Raw genomic sequence first — 27,613 nt, 5'->3', positions numbered from 1 at the left:
TAATTAACAGGTTTTGTCCCAGCTGCCAGACTTTGCACCGTTGTTTTTATAAACAGATTATTTATTTACTTATTTTTACTGCGTGCTAGTGAGATTGAGCGAGCTAACTTTCAAACTTGTGGTCCCGTGGTATTCTGAAATGAATAAAAGCATAAAAAGCATGGGCTTGTTGTTTTGTTGTTGAGCCAGATATGTTGACAATGGATTCATCATTTTCACAACAAATATAGAATGAGCAGGGGGATCCAGCAAAAAAATAAAATAAGTGTAAGCAGTTTACATGCTGTCATTTACAACCAGAACTATTTCTAGTTCTACTATTTCTAGTTCTATATAAAACCTTTTCATGCCCAAAGGGTTCTTTTTATGGTGAAATGGTTCTTCAGACTGATGGAAAGTTGGAAAATGGGTCTATATAGCACCAAAAAGCATCTATTGTTACAAGCTTGACATGACAACCATAGCAGAATCCTTTTTGGTGCTAAACAGAACCATTCTCAAAAATACATAACTGATTTTCCATGAACCTAATGAACCACATGCATTTCACCAGGCATGTTTCAGTGATCATGGTTCTATATAGAATTGCCATCTTTACTTAAGAACCTTAGAAAAGCCACTGCTTTTAAGATACAAAATATATATAAAATATATTCCAACAACTAGAAACCTCCAATCTTTCTGGCTACTGTTAAAAATGGGTTAAACGTTTCATTGTGCACTACTGCCAGCACTCATGCTGTAAATAAACAGTCCTACTAATGGGATACATATCTGTATGTGGATTAAAGAGATGGAACAAGACCAGAATGAAGAAGTGAGTGAAGTGGTAAAGCTATTACTACAAGCGCTCTTTCTCAAAATGTCATAAAGCAGTCTATAGCCTGACCTATGACATATTTCCACAAAAGAAAACAAAGCAGTTTAAGAAATAAAAATTTATTGAGTCATAATCACACAAAATATAAAAAGTTACATATTTTTTGATAGAATGCCAGCATTTCTTTTATAAGAAACACATTTAGGATTTCACGAGAAGTCCCAACTTTGTGCCTAGCTTCAGATTTGTGAGTCTGTGCAGAAGATCACGCTTCAGGGTTTAAAATAGTAGTTATGGTTCTTTGAAATATAATGTTAGAATCTTGTTAAACGATGCTCTCAGATATGAAGTTGAAAGAGAATTCCATCGATTTTTCTGTCTAATAAATCTATAAAGAGCTTGATCAATGTGATATAAGCAAAGTCATTCAGAGTGCTTTGGTGTGGCATGGGTAATTTTAGAGCAGAATTGGGGTATGGGTAGTTCCAGGGGTATGCTGAATGATGGGGTATATAAAATGTAGGGGAGTATAAAAATATTTGAAAAAATCTTCATTAATGAATTTTGAAGTCTTGAGTTTTGAATTCTGAATAGCCACTGCCTACTAAGTGCTGACAAATAACATATCCATGCTATATTAGCCCCCAGTCTTTACAGCAAAATCCAATGAAATACTGTAATTTAAGAAAACATTGTTATTGTAATGGGGCTGAACAATATGACAAATTATGTCAAAATACAAAACAATGTTTTTCTGAACACATCATGGATATCATCTGTAGTTGGAGAACACTAACTACCTGCATGTTTGGTTATGGATAGAGCAAAATTAGTCCTGTTTAACTGGATTTACAGCAACAATGTATTACCAAATGTTTCATAAAATCATTATATTCAGGGTTATTGGTAATGCTTTTTATAATGTAACAATACTGCTTCTTTTTTCTCAGTTCCAACTGTTTAGTTGTCTGAAAAAGTGAGCATAGCGACATATTGTGCATTGTAAAAAATTACTTGAGGTATTGTAATTTTATATGTTTTCATTTATTGCCATATTTTCCACCACTATATTGTTAAATCATATTACACATTACTGTAAAATTAGTGTTCAATCAGCTGCAGTTTATGAAACATGGCCATTTAGTAGAATTTACTACCCTGTTTGGTTACTGTAAATTCAGAACATTATTTCTTCTTCATACTTCTTCATTAATATCATTTCAATTGAAAGATTGCAATTAGTTAATATTTTACTCATTAGTCAACAAATAGTGAATTGCTTATTAGAGGTGGCCAATATATAAGCACATGTATAACATATTTCTAAGCTTGTATACAAATTTTGCATTTCTATTTACAAGGACATCATTAATTTGCTGGCTGATTATTAGTGGGTTTCTAAGAAGTAGACATTTAATATTTAATTAAAACATTTAATTTATTAGTAGACAAATAAAGTTTTATCAGTTCCTTACTGTGGTGGTGATAGGAAAACAATGTCTACAATGCAAAATGATGTTTTTTTACTGCCCAAAATGACCACCAGAGCTACATGAGTTTATGTGTAATTTTGATAGTAATAAAATATGAATAAATCTGAAAAAAAAGAGTATTTAAGCAGTACTTTACCTTACAACACCCTACAGGTACCTTTTCCCAATATGGTTTTTGAAAAATACAATTCAGGCCAAACTATTCTTTAATCAAACTATTGCAAAACAATATCATAGGCATCAGGCAGCATATTCATAACTATTTCAATTTTTTGGATTTAGCTTTTAGAGGCATTAAGCTATTCAGACATCTGGTTCTCCTCACCAGCACTGTTGTGAACAATTCTCCTTCTGTAAGTTTCTGTAGAATCATGTATTTCACATGAAACCACTCTAAATGACTTTATTTATATCTTACCTATTGATTTATGCAGAAATATAGATAAATCAGCAGTAAAGTCCCTTTTGAGACTAACTGAGAATATTTGACATTTGTCACTAAAGCTCTGGTTGTTTAAATTCTTTACAGTGGCTTTCAACATGTGCCATGAAATTTATTAGTGCATAAATAACAAGCATTTGGGGTCATTCTCGCTTGAGTTGTATATTAGACACATGACGAGTGCAGAGTGCATTGGTCAAGGATGATGATGTGGGCCCAAACATTGCTCACTAGAAGTTTTAGATGGTGTTTTTAATGATATTTGAAACTAGACCACTTTGATCTTTACAGTAAAACACAGCAAAACTATCATCTGTGAATGTATTCAGGGTTAGCTGTGAAACTAATATAGTCAAATCCCAAATGGTGCTGTGGCTAAGCACACTGACGCTCCCCGCTCACTTCACTCAGGATGGAGTACAAGAATGAAAAAGCTCTGCTGAGATACAGCTGCAGTCTTTGTGAGCTTCCAGCGACATGGAGACATACGTGATAAATCAAACAATGCTTTGTAGTGCAATTGAAACATAGAAATGGCTCTTTGTTAAAAAGGGAGGAGTGCAACTGGGATGACTCATGTGGCGTCTTGTTAAATTTGGGTGAATCAGTCAGTATGTTCGCATACATGGTGACAAAGTTTGCTCTGGAGCTTTGAGTTTGCTTCTGAAGAAGTATCAAAAAGTGAAGAGAGTGTTGCAGACTTTATGCTGGGAGTAGGAACAGATCTTTGTTGAGTCTTCGGTAAGAGTGATAGGCATGGAAGTTAGAGCTGTGAGTTAAAATGCAGTAGTACCATAAGAGCTGTGATGAGGATATAAGAGATTATACAATGGCACTGAGATTCAGAGCCATTCATGCACATGGCAACAACAGGAGGACGCACTGATTTGGGCTTTGGTGGAGACACAATCATGCCTTGAGTCTGAAAAGAGGCAAAATTTTACATTAGTTCTCAAAATCATAAAACAGTATGACAATTTACTTTATGCTTATTTTAGGTTTGTTTTTATCATGGTCCAACGTACTGTCATACAAATAAACAAGGAAAGCCTTATGTGGCACAACCCTTAAAGGTTTTGCCCTAACATGGTGTGGGTTCAATTTGCCCTTTCAAATTGTGGGTTCAAATCCTGGCAATGGACAACCAAACAAAGTATGTAATTATTGCCAATACTTTCATTGATCTCAATAAAACAATGAGTTGTCAGTATTGCCTGAGATTACTGACCAACCAATATACCAAAAACCATATGCTAAAGTTTGAATACCCCATTCAAGTTGCATGGTCTGTTGATGTTCTAAGTGAAAATAAATACACGTCTTCTACTGAGAACACACTTTTATTTGGCTTATATAAAACTAAACATGTAAAAAATGCACAATCCTTTTTTTAAAACAATTTTTTCCCAATAGGTTAAATAGAGCATATAAAGTAATTGTGAATTAAAATGTGCACAACTGTAATGAAACCAAACCAGTCAGATGCTCTCAGTGAAAACCATAAAATGAGGCTTCTTTAGTGTTTGGGGCTTTGGCAAAACTCAGAGTCAATGAACAGGCTATGGTCAAATCCAGAGAGACCCAAATGCAAAGAAAGACAAACATAGCAACACCAGGCCACCAGATCCAAAGGGCAAATTCCAAAAGACAAAGTTAAAGAATCCAAGGCAGGTCAAAAATACACAAGGGTATCTGTTGGAGGTTGGAGATACCTACAACATAAGTCTACAACAAAGGAACTTGTTGATACAGAAAGGTAGGGCTTAATATCTTATAAGACATGATGTAAACCATATACACGGGCCCACCTGTCCCGCTCGTCTACTCACCGACCACTCGTCCAGGCCTATCTTGGAGCAGCGCACATTCATAGGGAGATTCAGCACGACTTCATTGAAGGCCTTTGCTCTCTTCTTGGTCCATCGGAACTTGTCCATGGCTTCAGTGAAAGAGAGGTTGCTGTATCTCTTTGGACTCTTTATCACAAAAGGCCAGGTGCTGCAAAGAGAAATGCCATTTCCATTGGGCGAAATTCAGAAAATATTGCTACAAATGAAGATGTAAGAAAGCTGCAGATTTGTCTAAAAAGGACAGAATTGTATTTTAATTAAGAAAATAATTGAACTTCTACTCTTGTGTTCAATGACTTTGCAATGAAAGTTTGGATTTAGTGTCTTCATTATATTCAATAGTGGATGAGAATTCAACGTCACCTTAATTCCTGTTGAGCTTGACTGTATAAACACATTGAGAATATACTAACAGAATTTTTGGATACACTACAGTCCAAATATTTAGAACCACTTTTTACATGAATAATTTGATATCAGCTTAAGGCTCTGTGTAGGATGGTTTCAAGTAAGCATTGTGATACGCTAATTTTGTCAATAGTCAACATCAAATTGAATGATAATTGTTTGTTCCAATTTCTACTCTTTCTCTCCATTCCTCTTGCTCCTTTCATCTCCTTAATTCCTCTGTTTTTTGGGGGAAGAAGAGAAACAGTAGAAAGGGAAGAGGATGAGAGCAGTTGCAAAAGTTTCTGGATGCAGCCACTGTGTCCTGTTCCTGGCTCTGCCCTCCTTTGCCTCCTCCCATGTAGCGCCACCTTATTATTAGTTTTCCCACCTATGTGAACACACTTAATTCTGAGTAATATTGGATGATACTTAGTTGTTGAGGCTTCTGTGCAATTTTCTGTTACATTTATGTTTTCTGTTTTTGTCCTGATACCAGTAATGAAATAAATGAATAGTTTCTGACTTTTACACAGTACTATACTTCCAAAAACTATGACTCCAGTGCCTTTAAACCATGAATGTTTTAATCTATGTGGGGTTGTCTTGTCTAAGTCTTGAAGATACCCTTCTTTCCTACAAAGTACAAAATAGCTTGAGCAGCAGGAGCCGAGGTAAACACACACATTGGTGGGGCCCATCAGATGGTTCCCATTTCATAGTCCACCCCCACCAACATGCAAACAAACACACCTCACACCCATCCAATGCACACACATGCTCCCTGACACATAAACAAACACACATGCTAAGGCATATAATCAAAAATGCATGCTTGTTAACATAGTTTCCAAGATACCCCCCGGTTACTCTCTCTCCCTCTCTCTCACTTTACTGAACTTTGTGGATTCGGCTTGTTGTTGTGATTACAGAGTAACTGAGTAGAAGGATGACTTTCTTCACAAAATATACTTCAGTGGAAGTAACAAGGATCTTGAAAAGATCTTCAAATGCAAAGAACTGTCTCTACAGACAAAGATCAGAATTGCCCAGACCATGATTTTTTTCTGTGGTTTCTTATGGATGTGAAAGCTGGAAAATTAACAAGCGAGATAGGAAGAATACTGATGCCTTTGAATTTTGGTGTTGGTGAAGTCTTTTGAGAATACCTTGCATGGCAAATAAACAAATAAATTGATCCTTGATCTAAAATCCAGTTCCTTGGAAAAGACAATTGTGCTCGAAGGTAGAAGAGGTAGAGGACAACTAGCTACAATATGGGTGGATTCAATCAGATAAATCATAAAGAAGCCATTCAGAAGCCTGAAGACTCAAAGGGAAGACCAGGAGTTGGAAACTAGTTGATGGCATGTAAACAACAATAGCATTAACTACACTTCAATTTGAAAACACATTTAGAAAAGTGCAAATGTCAAAGCTGCACTGAAGTACCTGTCAATGTAACTAGTAGCTACTCATCTCTGCTTCCATTGCATGCAATAATGATACTTTGTTATCAGGGATTGATAGTAATGGAGGCAACATTGGGATCATCGTTGGTAGTAATGGAGGTAACACTTTACTTGGATGGTTTAGATGCTTTGTAGATGCGCAAGCCATTTCCAACAAACGTTCAAGTAAATATTTATTAAATGCAACTGAAATTACAGTTGTGTGTGAAAGATGCTTTAAATTTGTCCCTAATCCTAAATCTTACCCTAAGCCTAACCTCAAGGCATAACCTACACCTGCTCCTAGACCTATCCCTAACCTTTATGTTGTTCATAATCAACAGAATCACCGGAAAGTTTGTTAATAATAGAAGTATCTGTAATTCATCTACATGGGACCACAATGGAATACATGCCATGGAGTTACATAATCAGAATACAAAGGTTTTATCACATTACAGAAGAAGACAGCAATCATTATCAATCAGTAATCATTATCACATGTATGACACATAAAAGTTTTCAATTAATGGGTACATAAATATTAAATTCTGCAAATTCACATTATCGGCAACTTAGTTCCTGTGCAAAATGAATAGCTTTTAAAACTCTTGCGACACATTGGTTTCTGTGGACTCCCAAACCACTGACAGCTAAGAGACTTTAAATTACTTTGCAAATGGCAGTCATTGAAGTCCAAGTATGACACATCAGTATGAAGCCTTATGCACCACTGCACACTGACCACAAATGGAGAGTAGCTAAGAGTTTTATTGATTGTTAATGTGGGGTTCAAATGAAGCTATCTGCCAGATTATCTGCATTATTTTGAATTTGTATAAAACACAGGCAGTAACTCCTTAGCAAGCTGTGAGTCTGCTGGAGGGCCCAACTTTTTATTACACACATCTATAACCTAGGAAAAGCGCTATTCATTTGCATTGAAGTCCCTGTAGACACTGTGAGTAATAATAATCAGCCTTGGTATGTAATAAGCCTGCAATTTTAAAGAGGTTAAGCCATCTATAGTGTGTCATTCAGCTGCATAAAACAGAGCAGTTTTCCTTGTAAAGTTTATACATTACAAATATTTTTCTCTTGTATTTGTAATTATATGACTTTAGAAAGATTACATTACTTTAATGTAGTGATCCACTGGATTAGGTTATAGATTACATTCCTTGACAAGTAATCAGTGATCAGTACTGGAATCCATCTTCAAAGTAACCCTTGCAGCCCTGTTTATCATAATGAGTATGGACTGAACTGGGAGGATTCAGACTTGCGGCTTCAGCGTTCATGTCTGCTTTTGTGCTCTCACGTGTTTATTAGCAGCAGACACGAGTAGACTTCTCCATGACTAGAACAGATGTGTGTCAGGCATTTGGACAAACAGTTTGTCCTCTCTTTGTAGACAGTGATGAAAAAGCCTTGCATGCAACAGCAAGTGTGCTGGTACAAATGGGAAAATGCTGATCACAAATTCTGTAGTGTGTTGTGGTTGTTCATTGTACTAGTTCATAATGTCATTCACATTATAAGTCACCAGCTTCATTAACCCTTTAAAATCCCAGACTAAAGCTTATTATTCAGTAAGTACAGAGACTTCAATGCAAACTGGTTGAACTATTCTTAGGTTATAGAAATGTGTAATAAAACTTTGGGCCCACTGGCAGGCCCTGGCCTTTTCAGGGATTCATCTGGCACTTCATAGTAATAAAAGTGAAGTTATTGCTTTTTTCCAGTGGCACAGTTTCATAACGGAACTGATGCCACAACTGACACATTCCAAATGACAATACCTGCAAACTGGAACTTCAACACAAAGCATCCAGCACTAAATTATTAGTACAACCTATAAGGTTTTTGTAGTTCTGCCAAAAGGCAGCACTGACAATGAAAGATTCCAGATACTTACTGTCTCTTCCTTTTTATTACTTCCCAAACTGTGTTGTTATGTTAGAGTTGTACATGTTTTATGGATGTGTTTTTACCATCTGCTTGAAATAGAACAATTGTACATTCTAAAAACTAAACTTTTACAAATTACATCCTGATTTTTAGGATTTAGTGCAGCCACTTTTTGGGTTATCTTTTATTCTATTCTGGACACTTGCATTCAGGTTTTCAAAGAGAGCTGGAGGGATATTTTTCCATGCTTCTTGTAAACACTTCAAAAGTAAAATTTTAAATTATGGTTGCTTTTTACATCACAATCCAAGTAATCCCAATATCTAATGTAAACTCATCAGTCCACAAGACTTTATTTCACACTCCATTTTGGTATTCTAGTGCAAAGGTTCTTTCTTTTCTATTTCCTTTTCTCAGCAATGGCTTCTTGACAGCTACACATCCTTTTAGATCCATAGTGTTGAGTTGTCATCTCAAAGTGGAACAATGGACAGAAACACCAGTGTTTGTTTTTAGATCTGAAGCAAGAGTGGAGCTTGATTTTCTCCATTTTTTGAACGATAAAAGCTTTAAATACCATTTTTCTGATGGCGAAAGGTTTGATGCTCTACCAACATATCTTGAATTGTCGTTATACGTCCCATTTTTGCTGTAGTTTTCAAAAACTTTTTAACTTGACTGAGAAATTTCAGTTTTTTGTCACTTATTTTTCTTTGGCTTTCCCCTTCCTTATGCAATGGTGTACTGTCTAATCTCCTCAGAAATATCTCCTGACTAGTAATTAACATGTACTTAATAGCCATTTTGACTGACATTGAAATAAACAAATGGTGGTCTTGGCAACCAGAGCCTACTCTCTTAAAAGTGAAAGCTGGAAGTGTTGGTGGTCTACCAGGTCTTGTACGGTTGTTAGGAGTCCCATTTTCTCTGTATCTGGCATCTAATGTCTCTTTGAGGGGGAACATAGTGTCTGCCGAGGTTTTTCCATCCGCTTCTGTTATTAAGTTTTAAGCAATAGGAGAAAACAAAGGAGGAGACAAATTATTTCAGCTTCCAAAGTTCAGAAAATGGTGAACGCTATACAGAAATTGGAACTCCTAACAACCATGCAAAACATTGTAGATCACTAAAACTGTTCCTCTTGGATAAATAGCATTTAAAGAGGAACATTTGCAAATGAAACAAAACAACAGGCGTTTTTAAGAAAGACTGATACAATCAATGTAAAATCACTGAATATGTTTGGGATTGCTTGGATGTTGAGAAACAGATAATGCAACAAACTTTTAAGCTCAAACTTTGGAGGATATCCCTGGATATTTCTTTGAGAAACTGAAAGCAACTCTCCTGAAAAGAGTGGAATGTATAAAAAGGCACAGAGTGGAAAATACTGAAGGAAAAAGAATATTTTCTTTAGTTGTATAATGTAGTAGTTGTATTATGATATTATATTTAGTTGTTCAGGCATCGGTCTAATATAGCTACAACAAAACACTGTTCTTTTTTTCTTTTCTGCAGCTTTTAGAATGTATGAAAATGTCATGATAAGTGGACAAATAGAAATGACCCATAATTACCTGAAAAATGACTTTATAGGAACTTACTTTAAAAGTTAAGAATGCAATTTCCTTTCTCCTGTAAAATGACCATTTTGGATATACAATGTTTTGTTCCAACAGTGAAAATATTTTTCTACTTTTTATTCCTGATGCCAAAAAATGAATACGTTGTACATTGCCAGTAGTTTGACTGGACAGTGAATAAATGATGGGTTGTCTTTGACCCTTTCCCAGTACTGTAGATGCTTTTTAAAAAAGAGCATGCTGTAAGTAAGTATATCATGAATGTAGGCAGTAAGAGGGACTGTACTTACGTAAGAGGGCTCTGAATTTGTTTAACTCCAATGAATTTGAGCTGACCAGTGATTTCTGGAAGGCTCTCACACCTGGCAAGGTTAACTCTTGGGTAGTACAGTAGGTAAGATAAGCACATCTCATCTCTTGTACTCAAACCGCCCTGCAGGAGACACATTATTCAACATTACTTAACAACTCTTACAAGTACATAATACTCTGGGCATGAGGAAGGATTTAAGCCTCCATTACTTCTTAACTGCAAAATTAATTCCAAAAATTTGGGAAGGTAAGTAAAATGCCAAAAAAAACAAAAAAAAACAAATAAAAACTTTTCTTAAATGAAAAAAAACTGCGTGTGTTAAAGCAATGTGACTTCATAGTAAAAGACTACAAGTGCTAGGCTGACCTACCTGCAGTCCAGACCTGTCTCTAATTGAAAACATGTGGGACATTATGAAGTATGACAATGGAGATCCTAGAGTATTAAGCAGCTGAAGTGTTATGTCAAGCAAGAATGGGAAAAATTCCACTTTCACAACTGCAACAACTGGTGTCCTCAGTTCTCAAACAATTACTGAACACTGTTAACAGGGAAGATATGGAGCCATGAAGGGACGTAGCAAATACCTTTTTAAGAAAAGTATCTGGTGTGCACCAGGTACTATCAGGTGAGCACAAGATACTATGTGGTGAGCACCCAATATTATCAGTTGTAGTAATCATACACCGTGTTGTAAAGAAACACCTTGTAGTAATCTGGTGCACATACAAAAAAAAAAAGAAAAAAAAAACATATATATATATATATATATATATATATATATATATATATATATATACCACATTCCTTCAGGCGTTCTGTAGGAAGGAGAAGCAATAGAACTTGAGGTTCAAGCAATAGAACACGAGAGGGAGTATGTTATCATGAAATAACATCACAGCTGTGATTTGGTCGCCGTAGATCATTGTTGGCTTGGTTTTATACGCAATAACACATGACCGCGAGTGTTCTATGGCTTTTATACCACAGTTAAATTAATAAAGTAAGACATTAATAAACTGGGCCGTGAACGTGGCGTTTTATATGTTTTAATGTTCACAGTTCCTTCCACCAAATTATAGTTCCTTAACAAGTAGTTTGATGGTACATCAGTAACAAGCTGCACTCACTCGCTGCACAGCTGGCAGTTTATCTCCAGCTCCTTACAATAAACTCTTGTCTTGTTGAAACTGTTGTTACCACTGAACAACTTTTTTGATTTCTATTGCGTCAGTTTTATGGCTTGGTCCGATACTTGTTGCTTAATAATGGTGTCTTAGTGGAGTAATTTAGTTTTTGTGAAAAACCTGTGATGTTAGGGTGAAATATCAGCACGGTTAGAACACATCTCAACCAATCAGCATGTGTGGCTGGAACTAACTGTTGTATAAAACATGGTTAAATATGCCACTGTCCCATTTTTTGGGGACATGTTGCATATATACATATAAAAAACAATAACGTTAATTGGCTGGAACATTAAATATGCTGTTTATGGATTTGTTGTACTGTTTTGAATTGAATACAACTCAAAACAAATTTGTAAGTCCTCTGTTTGTTTTATTTACATTTTGCATATTATCCTTTTTCAGAATTGGGTTTGGACCTTAACCTAAAAGCTCCTCATGCAGACATGCCTAGGCTAATCACTTACCCTTGGAGTAAAGGAAAAATGGCAAATTTCATTTACTGCTGGACTCTTCTTTCAGTCTACAGTACTGAGCGAAAGTCTGAGGCACCCAAGACACATTTTCAAAATCTATGTATTTGTGTTTATTTGCTGAGAAGAAAAGTGTTAATATTTTAATAAACAAAATTTATAGCATATTAATTAATAATGATCATATATATGTATATAATAAACAGTGATTTTGTGTGGAGGTGTCAAGGAAAAACATGGACCCAAGAAATTCTTGTTAATTTTTATTGTTTTTCTGTTTATTTGAATTATGAATATGACTTTATTCTAATGTATATTGTGATAAACTCAATCCTGAGGTCAACTGTTTAAAAACTTGCTTAGATACCTAAAACATTTGCACAGTACTGTACCTCGATTAAACCAGCTAGGGCTAAAAAATGTATCACTTTACATTTCAAGCTTGATGGGGCTAATCAGTAATCACTGAACAGCAGATGTCTCTCTGATGTGACTGCACAACATGCATTAACAATAGAGCCTGAGTGCTGATCTGGGATCAGCTTTCCTCTCAGCCAGCTGTATGTCGCAAACTGCATGCTAAGTCAGAAGCAGCCTCCTGCACTGAGTCTCTTTGTGAATACAGGCCCAGTATTTTGGCCGTGCTGTTTATGAGCAGTGGAGCGTCTCCAGAGGGAAACTCGCTCAGAGTGTACGATCTGTTCCTCTGCACTGCAGCTCGTTTTGATGTGCCTGTATGAGCCAGTGCCAGTGGCCTGATCCATCTGCTGTTTGCAGACATGCTGTTCAGCCAAGAACCAGCAGGCTTTATCACACAGGTCTGAACCCCCCCTCGATCTAACCTCCTTTGCCGCCTGACTCAGGCTAATGCATGCCTGTAGCTCCATTAGAATGTATTACATTATAATCCGCCACATTCTGCAAACTCATTCTAGCTCACTAGCAACTTCATACAATAAATCACTAAAGTTTTTGGCGATTCTCATTACATAGCTCTCAAGTCCAGAATAAAGCAAAGCTTCATATGAATCAGAAAACAGAACAGTTCATTACAGATGCTTAGGAAATATTGCACATGTAATTCACCTCATTTCAATGCTGATGATACAGTACGAACTGGGATTTCAGCCAATTAGCCACCGGTTAGCTTGATGACATTTTGCAATTTGTACTTAATTTTCCTCATTGATGCCACTCATCACAGATAATTGTACATATTTCTGCTCTGTGTTTGCTCACAGGCATGGCTGATTACCATAAGAAAAGAAAAATGACTAAGAGAGAGAGAGAGAGAGAGAGAGAGAGAGAGAGAGAGAGAGAGAGAGAGAGAAAGAGAGAGAGAGAGAGAGAGAGAGAGAGAGAGAAAGAGAGAGAGAGAGCGAGAGAGAGAGAGAGAGAGAGAGAGAAAGAGAGAGAGAGAGAGAGAGAGAAAGAGAGCGAGAGAGCGAGAGAGAGAGAGAGAGAGAGAGAGAGAACCAATTTCTTACTTCTTCAGAAATAAGAAATCATTGGACTACAAATCAGAGCTAATCTAATTTCATTCACTGCCAAATGCAACGCAAGCCAAGCCATCTTACCCAAGTCATGTTCTGCCTGTCTTTCGTGTTATACATGCATTCAGTGATTAGAGAGTCCCCCTGGAAACAGAACAAAAATGTCTAAGTATACAAACATATGTAAAACAAGACATTTATCTAACTCCTTTACAGTTGTAGGCAAATATATAGGCACCCCTGGAGAGTACAATAACTACAGCATGTGCAAACATTTGGACACTCTTCTAGTTGTAAAGTCTCATCTAAATTAGCTTGTTAGGCCTCAATAGACTTTAGGACAACCATGGACTCATCTGGGCAGATGGCTAAGGATCTGAAAATGAAGCTAATTGATGCCTATAAAACAAGGAAAGCCTATGAACAGATTTCAAAGTGCTTCCATCTTGCAATTCCACTGTCCAAAATGTTATAAAGGAAGAACAATGAAAGTCAAGGCAAGATCTGGACAACAAAGGCAACTTTCAGACAGAACTGATCATATGCTGTCCAGAAAGGCAAAACAAAACCCCAACATGACAGCGAAGGACCTACAGGAAGGTTTAGCTGACACAGGAGTGGTGTTGCACTGCTCTGCTGTGCCGTACAATGTGCAGAAACATGATCTGCATGGAAGAGTTATCAGAAGGAAGCCTTACCTGTTTGCAAAATGTCTAGATGAGCCTGAGGAGTTTTTGAAACAAGTGCTGTAGACCGATGAAGTAAAAATGAAACTCTTTTCTTTGGCCACATCATGTATGGGGGAAAAAGGAGCAGCATTTGATGAAAAGAACGCCTTGCCTACTGTCAAATTACATTTTTCTGTTTACTAGGGCGGCATTACTTGCTTGCTAATATCAATGGAGGTGGATCTATGATGCTTTGCAGTTATGTGGGAGCCTATAGCACAGGAAACACTGCCCATCTATATGTTAAATAGACATTTCTTGTATTCTTTCAATTGCAACATTACAACTAACGTTCAATTCATTCCTCAGCTATCAGGTAATAAGTAATTTCTTTTGTGAATGCATCACATCACATATGATACATTTCTAAGCTTGCTTATGAAAGGATATGCTGCTGTTTACTTCATCAATTGCTAATATTAAGTAATTGTTCAAAAGAAAACCTTAAAATAAATAGGTATGAAATAGTCTGTTGTAGAAAAAATGTTGACTCTTTACAGTAGTGGTGATAGGAACCAGGGGTCATAATGCTTAAAATGCAAATATAGACAATTATTTACTATAAAAAAATGACCAGTGAGCCTACATGTGTCTTCTGAGTTTATTCATGTAATGACTGCTTAAAAATACTGAAAAATCTGAATAATTGCTTTTTTCTACTTGTTTTTTTTGGGGGGGGACTGGCCTAAATGGGTGTAAAAAACATTTTAGGTCAAAACCTCATTTCAAACCACCACAAAACAATATCCCACAGATTAGGCAACGGATTTGTAACCTTTTCATGTAATACCCTTTTTCGAGTTTGAGATTTGGCCTGGGGACAGGCATTACATTCTTTGGACGTCTGGCTCCTATCGCCACCACTGTGAACAAAAGCTGGTATGTTTTTTAAAATGACACATTTCACATCAGACTATTCTGAATGACTTTTTTTTATATCTTAATAAATTAATTTTGCAGACATTTTGAGAATTGGGTGGAGGAAAATGCATTCTGATTTCCAATGCATGTTGATATGGACTGACTAAGAACTATGCTGGTATATATAAATCTAGAACTAACCAACAGCTGTAGCAGTGGGTCTGATCACCACTCAAAAACTGTTTAAAACCTACTGTTTAAAACTCATTGGTGCTATGGCTAGGCTATGGCTGTGATCCACTTCATCCACTTTTTCTCCTGTTTACTGGCTGAGAATGCATGAGTAGAGAGTGAGAGGATTGCACAATTTTACAAAGAGTGTTCTGACTAAGAGTCCACCAACGACGCTTTTCAGTAGGTAAACCTTGAGGCAAAGCAAGAGCATGGTGAAGTAGGTCAAACGGGGAAAACTAAGGCCAATAAGACACTGAATGTAAGTGGCAAAACAAAGGCAGATGCACTAATACACTAAAAGTAAGTTGGACACTAACAGGCAAAATCAGCTGCTCGGGGCTGAGAGGCTGGAACTCTTGAAAGTTGAAGTCGAACTGGTCGTCTGAGGCCAGAGGAGGCAGTTCGACCTGCTCACGAAAGTGTCTGGTCCTGATAGCCCTGCCTGCCAGGTGAGCATGGAGAAGAACCGCAAACACCCACACACCACTGGGCATCTCACTGTCTAGAGACTGAGGGGAGGGAAAGAGAGAGCAGCGATTCAACTTTAATATCCTGCATGTCTACTAGATTAAATATAATATAAAGCTCCTCTATCTTTCCATCCTATGAGCTCTGATCCTGATATGAAAAGATAACTGAAACTCAGTCATGAGCTTGAATAATTGCCTAGTTTTAATATGATTCCCAGAAAGGCAAGCTTTTCAGAAGTGGTTTGCCATTAAGCTTCCTAAAAACTGCTTTACCAGCAAAACCAGTGCCTCTATCCTTTTTTTCTACTCCCGACTGGACTGTAATTGGTACAAAGTTCATAATCTGTGAAATGATAATAGGTAAAAGTGTGTGTTTTAATTTTGTAAGGATTTAAAAGAACAGTCAGTCTACATCAATTTAAGAGCTCTACACTACATTCTCTATAATACATTCTGCCTTCATTAGAATAAGCTGAACAGCTCTGCAGATGGGTAGCAGGCTAACAGACTCCTCCAAAAATATTCAGAGAGAGGAGTTGCTAGTCACTGTGAGTTAGGTCATTATTAATTTAATTAAGCTTAGCTCTAAAATAATAACACAGGCAATACCACAAGAGGGCTATTGGTGGTACTAGGGTAAAAAGGCTGTTTAGAGAGCAAATTGCAAGGGCTCTGCCTTTTTCTAGTTGTCTCCACTTTTGTCTATTGAATAGCTATGAAACATTTTATATGTATAAGGCCAGAACATGTTCATGATTTTATGGCTAAAGTTATCAGGTTGTCAAGGCAATGAAAGTTAAAGAAACCAAAAACACAGAAAAACAAATAGTGAAAACAAAGTATCCAGTTGTGCAGGCCTTTAAGAGACCCTTATTAGTCCCACAACGGGGAAATTTCACCTCCGCATTTAACCCATCCGTGAAGTGAAACACCACATACACTCTAGTGAGCTCACACACACTAGGGGGCAGTGAGCACACTTGCCCGGAGCGGTGGGCAGCCCAATCCGCAGCGCCCGGGGAGCAGTTGGGGGTTAAGTGTCTTGCTCAAGGACACCTCAGTCATGTTCTGTCGGCTCTGGGGATCGAACCGGCAACCTTCCGGTCACAAGGCTGGTTCCCTAACCTCCAGCCTCCACGACTGCCCCACTTGGCATAGATAAAACAAATAAAGGGAAATCTAAAGTATGCCAATGAGCAAACTCCAGTGTTCTCTATAAAACGGAACAAATTTCATCCAATTTTATGTGCACTTTTGCCATTTTTATAGGTAATACGTACTTATTTAAGTAGCCTCATAATTCTAGTGTAAAATTAGAGAGGCAAACTGGATGCCAGGCTAGTCTTGGCTCATGAACTACATGTGGGTAAAGGGGCAAATTGTTTATATTTGCTTTTCTATTCTTTTATCTAAGGTGCAAACAAGGAGTATTTGGCAGCCTCTCTGGGCATTTGTTACCTCCTGCAGGCACTCCTGAGTGCAGTGTCCCTCAGTGATGTAGTCCTGCATGCCGGGAGGCAGCATGTGGTAAAGGCTGACCCACACACCTGTTTCAATCACCCCTGCATCGTAGGTCCGCAGCCTGGGGGTGTAGTACAAACGCAAGCCAGAGCTATCCACCACTTCTGAGAGACAGAAGAGAAAGCGTGAAAACAACTGGAGCTCAGCATGTGACTCCAGTTAGAAATGCAACTTTATAAGAACACACATGGCATCAATGGTCTTCAGTCAATGGAGGGTGAGGTCTTGGAGCAATTGGAATAAACAACAGCAGGTCATCCATGACAATAAGCACAAACAGCATAGATGCAAACAGCATATCCGAAAATAACCAATAGCAGCAAGATGACACTAAACTGAGCTTCCTTTTACACAGTAAATGACCTAATTTAGAAAAACTTCCTAGCACTAGGCATACTCAACCTAAAATAAACTAAAAAAGCTCATCAGTTCCTGACAAGGTTAGACTGTGCAAAGGTGCAATTGACCCCACATGAGCCAAATATAAGGCTTCTAAATGGACAATAAGAACAGTGTAAAACAACTAAGAACAAGAACAATGTAAAAATAAGTATTTTGAAAGTATATATTATGCATATAAAATAACTCTACTAATGAAACAGACTGTAAACCGTTTGCATTAGCCAAATATAATCATGGAAGCAGGTCCCCCCAGGGTAACACTGCAGCTCTTCACATGGCAGACTGTGGTTCGATTCCCCACCTGGGCAAGAATATCATGCTATACCAGTGACAGTACTTTGGCAAGACTTCTATAACTGCTTTTGCCTTCATATGAAACATGATCAAATAAAGTTGATCTGGATATAAAATGTCAAATGCATAAATGTAAGTCTACCATTCACTCATAACCAGCCACATGAACATTTTACATGGCCAATGTTTGGGCTAGACGCTGGCTGATGCATAGTGCTGTACCTGTCTGTAAGGCTGGATTGTCATAGTGCACCTCCATCAGCACGTAGACTGGATCAACATCTGTTCCTATTGACATTCCCACATGTATCGGATAAGTGAACCCCTGCAATAGGAATTTTTGTTTATCTTTTTAGCGTGCTTACAGAGCTGCAAGTCTTCACAACAATTTGATTGGATTACAAATCTTTAGGAAATTATCTTTCATATGCACAATTCATGCACAATTTGATTCCATTTGATTGTTTTGGAAAGATGTGTAGCCATCTAAAGCAGAGGTCTTTTAATCTGGACCTTTAGTCCAGTTTCCAGTTCTGATTTTTGTCATTCTGGTAAACAGCTGAACTATTAATGTAACTGCTACAACCAATCCATAATCCACTAGCAACTGGTCTCAAGGTCCAGATTTGAAGGCCTCTATGGGCCTATGCGTTGGTCTAAGTGTTGGTCAGAAGACTGTGACAGGGCGAGGGTAGGTTTGTTGAGTTGAGTGTTAGCGTGCTTGGTTTGTTGAGCTGTTCAATGGCATTTGTTGCAGTGTGAATATAATAGGTGGTGCTTCTTATCTCCATCTCAAGCACATGATAACCTTCAACCTCCTGGAAATCATCACGTGATGGGGACCCTAGCATAAGGAAATTGTCCCCAAAATTGTGTGAAAACAATAAATCATTTTGATACACAAATATGATGTAATATATATATATATATATAAAATAAAATCAAGATACCAATTTTTTTTGTGATTCACAATAGCCCCAGCTTTTTGCCTGAAAATAAGCTCACATTAATGTAAATGTAATGTAGAAAACCTTAATAACTTAACTGAAAAAATCAGTAACCTAGTTGACTTGTTAAGCTTAGTAATATGTTCACAGAATATGAAACACAAATTATTGATTTTTAAATATTAGAAGTTCAATTAACTCAAAATTTTACATCAACCAGATTTATTACATTTATATCATTTCTTTGTATCACAGTGTCCAGATCATCCATCATGATGCGTTGATGCATTTCTTCACTGCTAATAGTATAACCAACAATTAGCTGCTATAAACTGGACAAACCTTTAAGATACGTGTGTGTTGAGTGTATTTGGTGGGAGAGTAAAATGACAGGATACTCTGTGGCCTCTTACCTCCCCACCAATAGCCCAAGCGAAGATGACAGTTTCACAGGTAGTGAAGGAGTCGGGCATGTTGGGATGGAAGCACTCGTGGCCCATGTCCAGTTCGCTCTCATTCAGTGAACTATCACACTGGTACAGCAGAATGTGGTGCACCAGATTCTCATGGCCTTTCTGGATCAGCGGCTCGATCTGCAAGCACAGCAAACACACCAGACCAGCCTGTAAAGAATAGAGCTCTACATGAAGAAATATAACTACAGCAGGAGAAAGCCAAGCCAATTTCAGTGACAACGCTGCATCAGAAGAGTACAACCCCATTTCCAAAAAAGTTGGGTGCAAAGTGTAATTAAAAACAAAATTCAATGATATGCAAATCATTTAAACCCTACATTTAATTGAAAATAGCACAAAGACAACACATCAGATGTCAAAATTGAAAAAGTTTAGAGAGAAATTTGAACAATATATGTACATTTTGAATTTGATTCCAACAACACATTTCAAAAAGTTATTTTAAAAACACTCTGTAACTCGTTTGGGAACTAAAGAGACTAATTGCTGGAGTTTTGAAATTGAAATGTTTTCCCATTTTCGCTTAACATAGGATTTCAGGTGCTCATCAGTTCAGGTCTCCTTTGTCAGTGTCCATGATTTCCAAAAATAATTTCAAACGTTGATTTGTCAGACCACAGGACACTTTTCCACTTCGACTCCAATTATTAATGAGCTCCAGCCCAGAGAAGGTGGAAGCATTTCTTTAACCTGTTTATATATATGCTTTCTTCTTTGCTTTTGAGAGTTTTAATTAGCATTTGTGGATGCAGTGATGAACTGTTTACATATACAGTGGTTTTCAGAAGTGTTCCTGAGCACATGCAATGATTTCCACTACAGAATCATATATGTATTCAATGTAATACTGCTTTTTGGTCTTGTCCCTTTCATACAGAAATTTCTTCAGATTCTCTGAATCTTGTAATGATTTTATGTACTGTAGACGAGAAAAAGCAAAAGTTCTTTGCTATTTCATGTTAAGAAATTTAATTCTTGAATTGTTGCACTATTTGATCGTGCAGGCTTTCACAGAGTGGTGAACCTCTCCTCATCTTTACTTGTGAAAGAGCCTCTCTGGGATGCTCATTTTATATGCAATTATGTTATTGACCTTTTGCCAATTAACCACCAGGTGTTATTAAGCATTACATAACCAACCTTTTGCTGCCCCATCCCAACTTTTTTGGAACTTGTTGCTGGCATTAAATAATAAAAAAAAATTAACATGACATAACATTTCTCAGTTTAAGCATTTAATGTGTTGTCTATTTTCAATTAAACATGGGGTTCAAATGATTTGCACCACATTGTATTTTGTTTTTATTAAATTTTTTTCACAGCATCCCAACTTTTTTGGAAATTCGCTAGTACCTCTGGAATTACCTTTACAGTAAAACTGATGATGCTGTATATTTTGATAAATAATTACAATAATGCTACAACAATTTTGCAGCAGCCATACAATAACGAGTTACACTTTCCTGTGGGTCAAATTCATAAAGCTCTAAGAACATAAGCCTTTCACAACAGCTGACATAAACCTACATAAACATTTATAAAGGCTTTTTCTAACATTAGCCAATATAAAACTTTTCAAATTACATGAACTGTTATAGCACGTTTGACTTTTTAGAAATATTGTGTCCATTTCAGTTTGTCTCCTATTCCTAATTATAACAAGGATGTTAGGCAGTGTTCAAGAGCTATGCGGATTTATTTGGGCATTCCGATGCATAAGATGCAGTTGTTGAATTTTTTTTTTTAATGAACAAAAAATTTTTTAATAAAAACAAAAAAAATGATCAAGTGTATGTGACAGGTTGCCGCTTCATTTTAGTTAAATTGGTAATGACTGTGACTGGTCTGGGTGCTTTTTAAGTACATTACCAGATTCATATTATGATATTATATCATATGTTTCTGCTTTATAATATGTTATGCATGAATTATAATGACTTTTTATAAATAATTACACAGGTTTATGCCACGGACTATAAGATATTGTGCATGCCAAATAACGTTATTAATATAATACATTATAGAGCATAAAAGTACAGGATTCATAGGTAGTGTTGCCAGTGTTTCATAGTGTATAATTGTGCCTTGTGTGTGTCCTCGAGGCCCCAATGACGGCTGGCAGTAAGCCGGTTCACAAACCCCGAATGAGGACTAAACCCAGTGAGGACGGCAAGGAGAGAAGTAGAACCATGAGGGAGTGGTTCCAAGTTCCAAGCATCGTCTCCTGTTCCACAGAGAGGCCGTTAGACTACACCTCATGTTTGACCCAGGTGGCCATCACAGATAGGTGCACAGCACCATAATCAACCTGTACATTTTCCCAGAATTCAACACAGGATGCTGTATAAAACTCTAAAACACATATAAAATATCATACTGACTTGAACGCAATACTTTATTTAGGAAACTACCAACAATCTTTAGAGTGCAGACTCTGGATTATGTAATCTGCATGGAGCAGACAAACTTTGTAGACAATTAACAAGCTATACAGACTAGACAACACACACACGCTGAAAGTATGTCTCTGTGTGTGTGTGTGTGTGTGTGTGTGTGTGTGTGTGTGTGTGAGCAAGGTGGGGGCCAGACGAGCGAGCTAAAGTTGGACCTGAGCGCTCTGGAATAGGAAATAAGGGATTTTGGAATTAGTCTCTCCTCACAGTCGGGGATTTTTTTCTGTCCAAGCAGGAATTCTAAATAAAAGCCTTTCCAACAGGCTGATCTGTGTGTCTCTCTCCAGAGGGTTTCCGCTCGGAGCAGCGGGACGCGGGACCAAACAGTGGCCGGATAAATATTCAAACATCTCTTTATTTCTCTTCCTCTCATCTTATTTGCGCAGGAGGAGCTGTTTCAGCTCTGAGGCTTTAAAAACCTGATGAATCGGAGGAGACAAACACGCAACTGAAGTCTAATAAAAGAAATACACATCAAAGTAGCACTAGAAAGTATCATGGGTGTCCAGTTTACAGCATCCTGACTGCTTACTTCGACGTTGTGTTTTTGTTAACCTGATGGCAGTACCAAGAATGTGAATTTTCATGGGATGGAAGGATGTAAAAGAAGCAGAAATACTTTCCTTTTTTTACCCTTTGAAGTCTCCATTTTTTCCAGTCATAACAAAAGCATGATGTACTTCATTTTTAAAAGTTTCTCACTCATAACCCTTTGAAAAAAAGAGTTCAGTTAAAAGTGCAGATTCTAAACTAGTGGTGGGCGTATACCAGTTGATAATGTTCCCAAGGTGTGAGTGTTGTCATAAGAACCCCAAATATGCAGAGATAACATGACATTAAAACCATGCTAATGCCATCATATTTAACTGAGTAGCTGAGTCATCGATGGTCACGTTTCAAAAGAAAAAACAACAGATCCTCGATCACCTTCCACTTTCTAGTCATTTGCATCTACAATAGTCCAGTTGGCTTTTACGGTAGCAGACATTAAGGGCCGGCCAGTCTTTTGGGGTTAGCCTTAGCCTAACCTGGACACTATCCTGTGCTTTTTCTCAAACCACCTGAGAAGCCACCTGACTCGGTTAACTGCATTTCAGCAGACAATTTGGTTGCACAAAACAATCCATGGACCGTCTGGTACGGAAACCACTGTAACTGTCATATTTTCCAATTTCTGGCAGCGTCTGACGGTCGGAGGCGAGAGTGTGTTTGAAGCACACATGAGACAAATGACCTAAGAAGTTCTGCTTATGTGAATTTTCTGTTCCACCTTAAATGGTACAGCTTCCCGGTTCTCATTCAGAGTCTCATTCCACTTCATTTCCCAGAATGCCTCAGTTTGTCATGTGACTCCACCAACCAATCACAAGCCAATCAGCAAATCTCTGATTCTGATTATCATCCCCAGAGATTCTATGTAAGTTCTATGTATATAAATGTATGTTTGCACACTGTCAAGTATTGCCTCTGTTTCATCAGTGCATACTGAGCCGATCCCTTGTTTGACTGCTATTCTGTATATAACCTTTGTTTTGTTTCTCGTTATTGATTCTCAGATTAGTCTATCTGTGTTTGCTGTTTGGTTATGACCCTTACTTGTTTACCTGACTCAGTTCGACTTCGCCCATGTACCATGTTTTGTTAATCTGGTTTTCGACCTGGTCTGCTGTTGACCCTGTAATTTCAATAATTCTCCTTTTAATAGACTTTCCAGTTCATCTTTAATCTGCAAGTTTCTGATTCATCAACTCAGTTACAGCAGCAGTTGTATTCAGGCCTCTACATGTGCAAGTATGTTACTACTGCTTCATGTAAGGTGGAGTAGAAAATTCAAACAAAAACCTGCCAAAAATATTTAAGATTTACTTTGCTTGTTAAAAATGATTTTTATTAAAACAGAAGGGGCATATAATGAGCCACTGTTAACCTACTAAGGAAAAATACTGAAACAGTGAGAAATTTTGTAAATATGCCATGATATACCATAAAGTTTTGTTGCACATTCTTTTGCTAATTTGTACAAACTAATGGAAAAAGTCAGATTTAAGGTATTTCTACAACATAAAATATGTAAATATGGTGTAGTTACATTTGAATAGTGTAGCACAATGAATGTAACATCTCTAGATTAAGATTTATTATCCACTAATATAATGCTGTTGTAGGAAGAAACCCTTGTATCTCCAAAATGGCAACTTTACAGGAGAAGGAAAAAACCTGCTTTACTTTTAGTGTAAGTCAATGGAACCAAATGTTTTTCAAGTGATTTTGAACCATTTTTTTGGTCATTTTTTCATCAGATTTACACACAACGTAAAGGACAATCAGTATTTTGAAATAATGTCAAAAACTGAAAAAAAAAACCTAAATGGAGATACGAAGTTTGCTTCCGACAGCAGCGATAAGCATCTATACTATAAACTATAAGCATCATAACAGAATCAATGTTTACAAGCCTCTTCAACAAGTTGGTTTTACATTATTGAAAAATAGTGATTTGAAACTTTTAAACAGTGGTGTAAGGTACATGAGTGAAGAATTATAGGGAAGCTCTTAGAGTTCATAGTTTAATATCTGTAACTCTATTATATACCACTGCAGTAACATATGACAGAAATAACAATAGCAAACGTATCCAGGACTTCTGCAGCTCTGGGGAAAGCAATATTTCCAAAAATGAAAGCATATGAGCAGATGTCTTTGCAAGCCCTCCAAGTATAAACTTAATAAGGACAAAACCCAAGGATGGAATGACCTGACTGTGTACAATGATAGCATGATCTGAATATAGACAGTGGGGGCACTGTGGCTGGGATTTTCCACTTCCAGCAGACCATCCGCCCCACATCTGTGTGGTGGACAGCAAATGGGAGGAAACGAAGGAACACACTTTCACAGTGTGCGGTAATACTGAGAGCCAGCTGTTTGTCTTTGGCTTAAAAAGCTGTGGGGATTCAGATGGCCTGCTGGGACGGGTGCTCTGGGGTTGGTCGTGGGGTCACTGGGTTAGGCCAGTGTGTGGTTGGGTTACATCACTTAATTTGTACTAAGCTTATTTGTATAATGGAGCAAATGGCAACATATGCTCATTTCAGGATAGCTAAAATGAATTAAGAGTAAAAGCTTCATAATAGCTATAAATAGCTATGTATAAATATAAATGACAGTTTTTAGACTCATGACTGAATAAATCCCACAATCTAGGGGTAAGAATGTGTTATATGTGGTTACACTAAGGGTTATGAGTAAAAGTAGACTAAGCCTTTAAATGAACTTAACACCTAAAACCCTTTGAACCTTGGATGCCAACTCACCTCCAGTGGTGCCACAAAAGTCTTATGGGTATGATTTTCCAGTTTAAAGATTAGGAAAAAACCCCTTCTGATTATACATCTTGAAAGGTGAAGGAACTCCCAAACAGTTATAAGGGCTTTGGGGTGGACACATGAGGGCAGAGGTTACTCTAGGACTGCATGGGGGGTGATCATTGATTTAGGCCAGTGTGTGGTTGACTCACATCATATATCACAAACATCATTTTTGCACAGAAAACGTGGTTTGACCAACTGCTTTATAAGCCTCACATGACAGATGTACAGTGACTGAATATGTCGCACAATGTGCACTGGGTGCACTGTTTATGACTAAAATTACAATTAGTTTAGGTTAGGTGTTTATTGACTACTATGAAACTATCCATAGAAGGCCTTTGATGCTAGAACCCTGGACAAAATGAAAGATGTTGTAAAATGCATACCCTCTTCCAGGAGTGCTGTAATAGTCTCAAAAGCTTGAAAATTTTCAAAGAAAAAGATTTTCTGGTTAGAGACGAGGAAAAACCCCTACTGATGATGCATCTTGAAGGTGGGAGGAACCTTTGAAAAACTACAAGGGTTTGTAAATCACTGCTGTTGGAACAAAACCTTGTACCTCTATTTTTGCCATTTTTCAGTTTTTGACATAATTTGAAAATGCCTGTTGCCGTTTACATTGTATGTAAATTTCATGACAATTGAACCAAAAAAAAATGGCCCAAACATACTTAGAAATTAATTATAAATAAAGTCTGGTTCCATTGACTTACATTAAAAGTGCAGTAGGTTTTTTCTTTCTCCTGTGAAGTTGCCATTTTGGACATGCAAGATTTTGTTCTGACAACAGCGAAATATTTTGGGCCAATTTATTTATTAGCCTCTAGATCAGTGGTACTTTAGGGGACTTCTTTATTGCCCAATGGTTGTTTGATATATATTCATGCAGTGCATGCTAGGTATTGTATAGATGGATAACAACGCAAACAGGATACAAAATTGTGAATTCTGTCAAACTTATGAGGCTGAGGGATGCAGTACAATGCATAATACAACAGGGCAAAAAGCAAATCAAAGGCTAGTTTCATACTGAGATGCCCTTTTAAGATTTGGGCAGTTAACAATGTGCCTGGGAGCTACTATTAAGCACCTAAAAGGTAAAATATTCACCCCAAAAAGTCCATACAGACGCACTATTCGTCCCAACAGACATTCTCAGTAAAAGGACGGACTGTGGACTCTTTGTGTGCGTCTGTGCAGCCCTTTAATCACTGAATGGGTTGCACTCATGACCTCTCTAATAGTGGACCACTGTACTCTACTGTATGGCCATAGCTTGAGTGCTGTGTAATGCACAAATAAAGACTGACTACTGTCTTGAGAACTTGATTATCTGGTTCTTCTATGATCCAAACGTGTGAACACTTTTGAAGATGATGGAGAATTAACAACTCATGGTTATCATAAAATATATAAACATTCCAAAATATACAGTCACCGTCAGTCACGTCTGAAATGATTTAAGCTGACACTTTCATGTTTTTGTCCTGCCTTTTTTTGTCTGGTGATGAAAATCTCCCTGCTTTTAATTATGAATTTTTGAAAAGCTCTGTGTTTTAAGAAAAGCTGCTTAATCATGGTGGGAACTTGTAATTTCACAGATGCGTCATCTATAAATAGCAGCTTCTGAAGTTATAATAAGCAGGTGAGCCTCAGAGCAGACATAAGAGAGAAAGAAACAGGACGAAAAAAATAGAAAGAGATCTTAGAGCAGAGAACAGTGACTGATGAGTTGGTCACAAACAGAGAAAAGAATCTGAAATAACAGTTTTTAGTTTTTCACTTAGTTCTGCTGGTCTTATTATGCTAATGGGGCCATTGAACATTATATCGCAGAACCAATAAACTTCTAAAAAAAGTCTAAAAACTTCTACAAAGTTAAGATATGTTACTGTGCAAAAGTCGGAGACCACCTTTCATATACTTCATTTAGTAAATAATATAACTTAGTGTTATATAACTTCAGTATAACTTAGTGTGTCCACCTTTCATCTTTATAACTTCTGTTCTTTTAGGAAGACTTGCTTTCAATCACAAATAAAAAAAAAAAAAAATCAAATCGCACCTCCAAAGTTCAGTTTTAGAAGTTGGTTGCATTTTCTACTTCTTATTATTACAAACATTCCCAAACACATTCAGTGATGTTGAGGTCTGGACTCTGGGGTGGACAGTCTGTTGTTCTCACACTATCAGCAGGTTCTTTGTTTGATTTCCGCATTTCCCTTTCTCAGTAAAGGCTTCTTGACAGCTACACATCCTTTCAGACCCATAGTTCTGTGTTGTCGTCTCAAAGTGAAAGGGTGGACAGAATGATTTTTTTCACATCCAAAGCAAGAGTGGAGCTTGATTTTCTGCTCTCGCTCAAAGACCTGATGGGGACAATTTTGTTGGTCTAGGTCTTGCATGGTGGTTGGTCTTATATCTGATCACCTCAGAAGTATCTGTGACACTTT

General features: G+C 37.3%; 1 protein-coding gene across 2 annotated transcripts in view; it reads right to left on the bottom strand.

Annotated features, from left to right (window-relative positions):
* Positions 1-952: 952 nt before the first annotated feature.
* Positions 953-27,613, bottom strand: part of moxd1 (monooxygenase, DBH-like 1) — a 40,018-nt gene continuing 13,357 nt past the window's right edge. The window contains exons 5-12 of one of the 2 annotated variants that reach the window (XM_017697673.2): positions 19,274-19,453; positions 18,136-18,238; positions 17,155-17,321; positions 15,544-15,735; positions 13,488-13,547; positions 10,228-10,370; positions 4,585-4,753; positions 953-3,677 (exon numbers count right to left, since the gene is read on the bottom strand). In XM_017697673.2, the coding sequence (XP_017553162.1) occupies positions 3,519-3,677; positions 4,585-4,753; positions 10,228-10,370; positions 13,488-13,547; positions 15,544-15,735; positions 17,155-17,321; positions 18,136-18,238; positions 19,274-19,453 (1,173 nt within the window). In that variant the 3' untranslated portion in view covers positions 953-3,518. The remainder of the gene's footprint in view (positions 3,678-4,584; positions 4,754-10,227; positions 10,371-13,487; positions 13,548-15,543; positions 15,736-17,154; positions 17,322-18,135; positions 18,239-19,273; positions 19,454-27,613) is intronic. The other variant, XM_037537635.1, reaches the window with a different exon arrangement.

Source organism: Pygocentrus nattereri, chromosome 4 (genome assembly GCF_015220715.1).
Source record: "Pygocentrus nattereri isolate fPygNat1 chromosome 4, fPygNat1.pri, whole genome shotgun sequence".
Classification (NCBI taxonomy): domain Eukaryota; kingdom Metazoa; phylum Chordata; class Actinopteri; order Characiformes; family Serrasalmidae; genus Pygocentrus; species Pygocentrus nattereri.
This window is presented reverse-complemented; position numbering and strand designations above follow the sequence as displayed.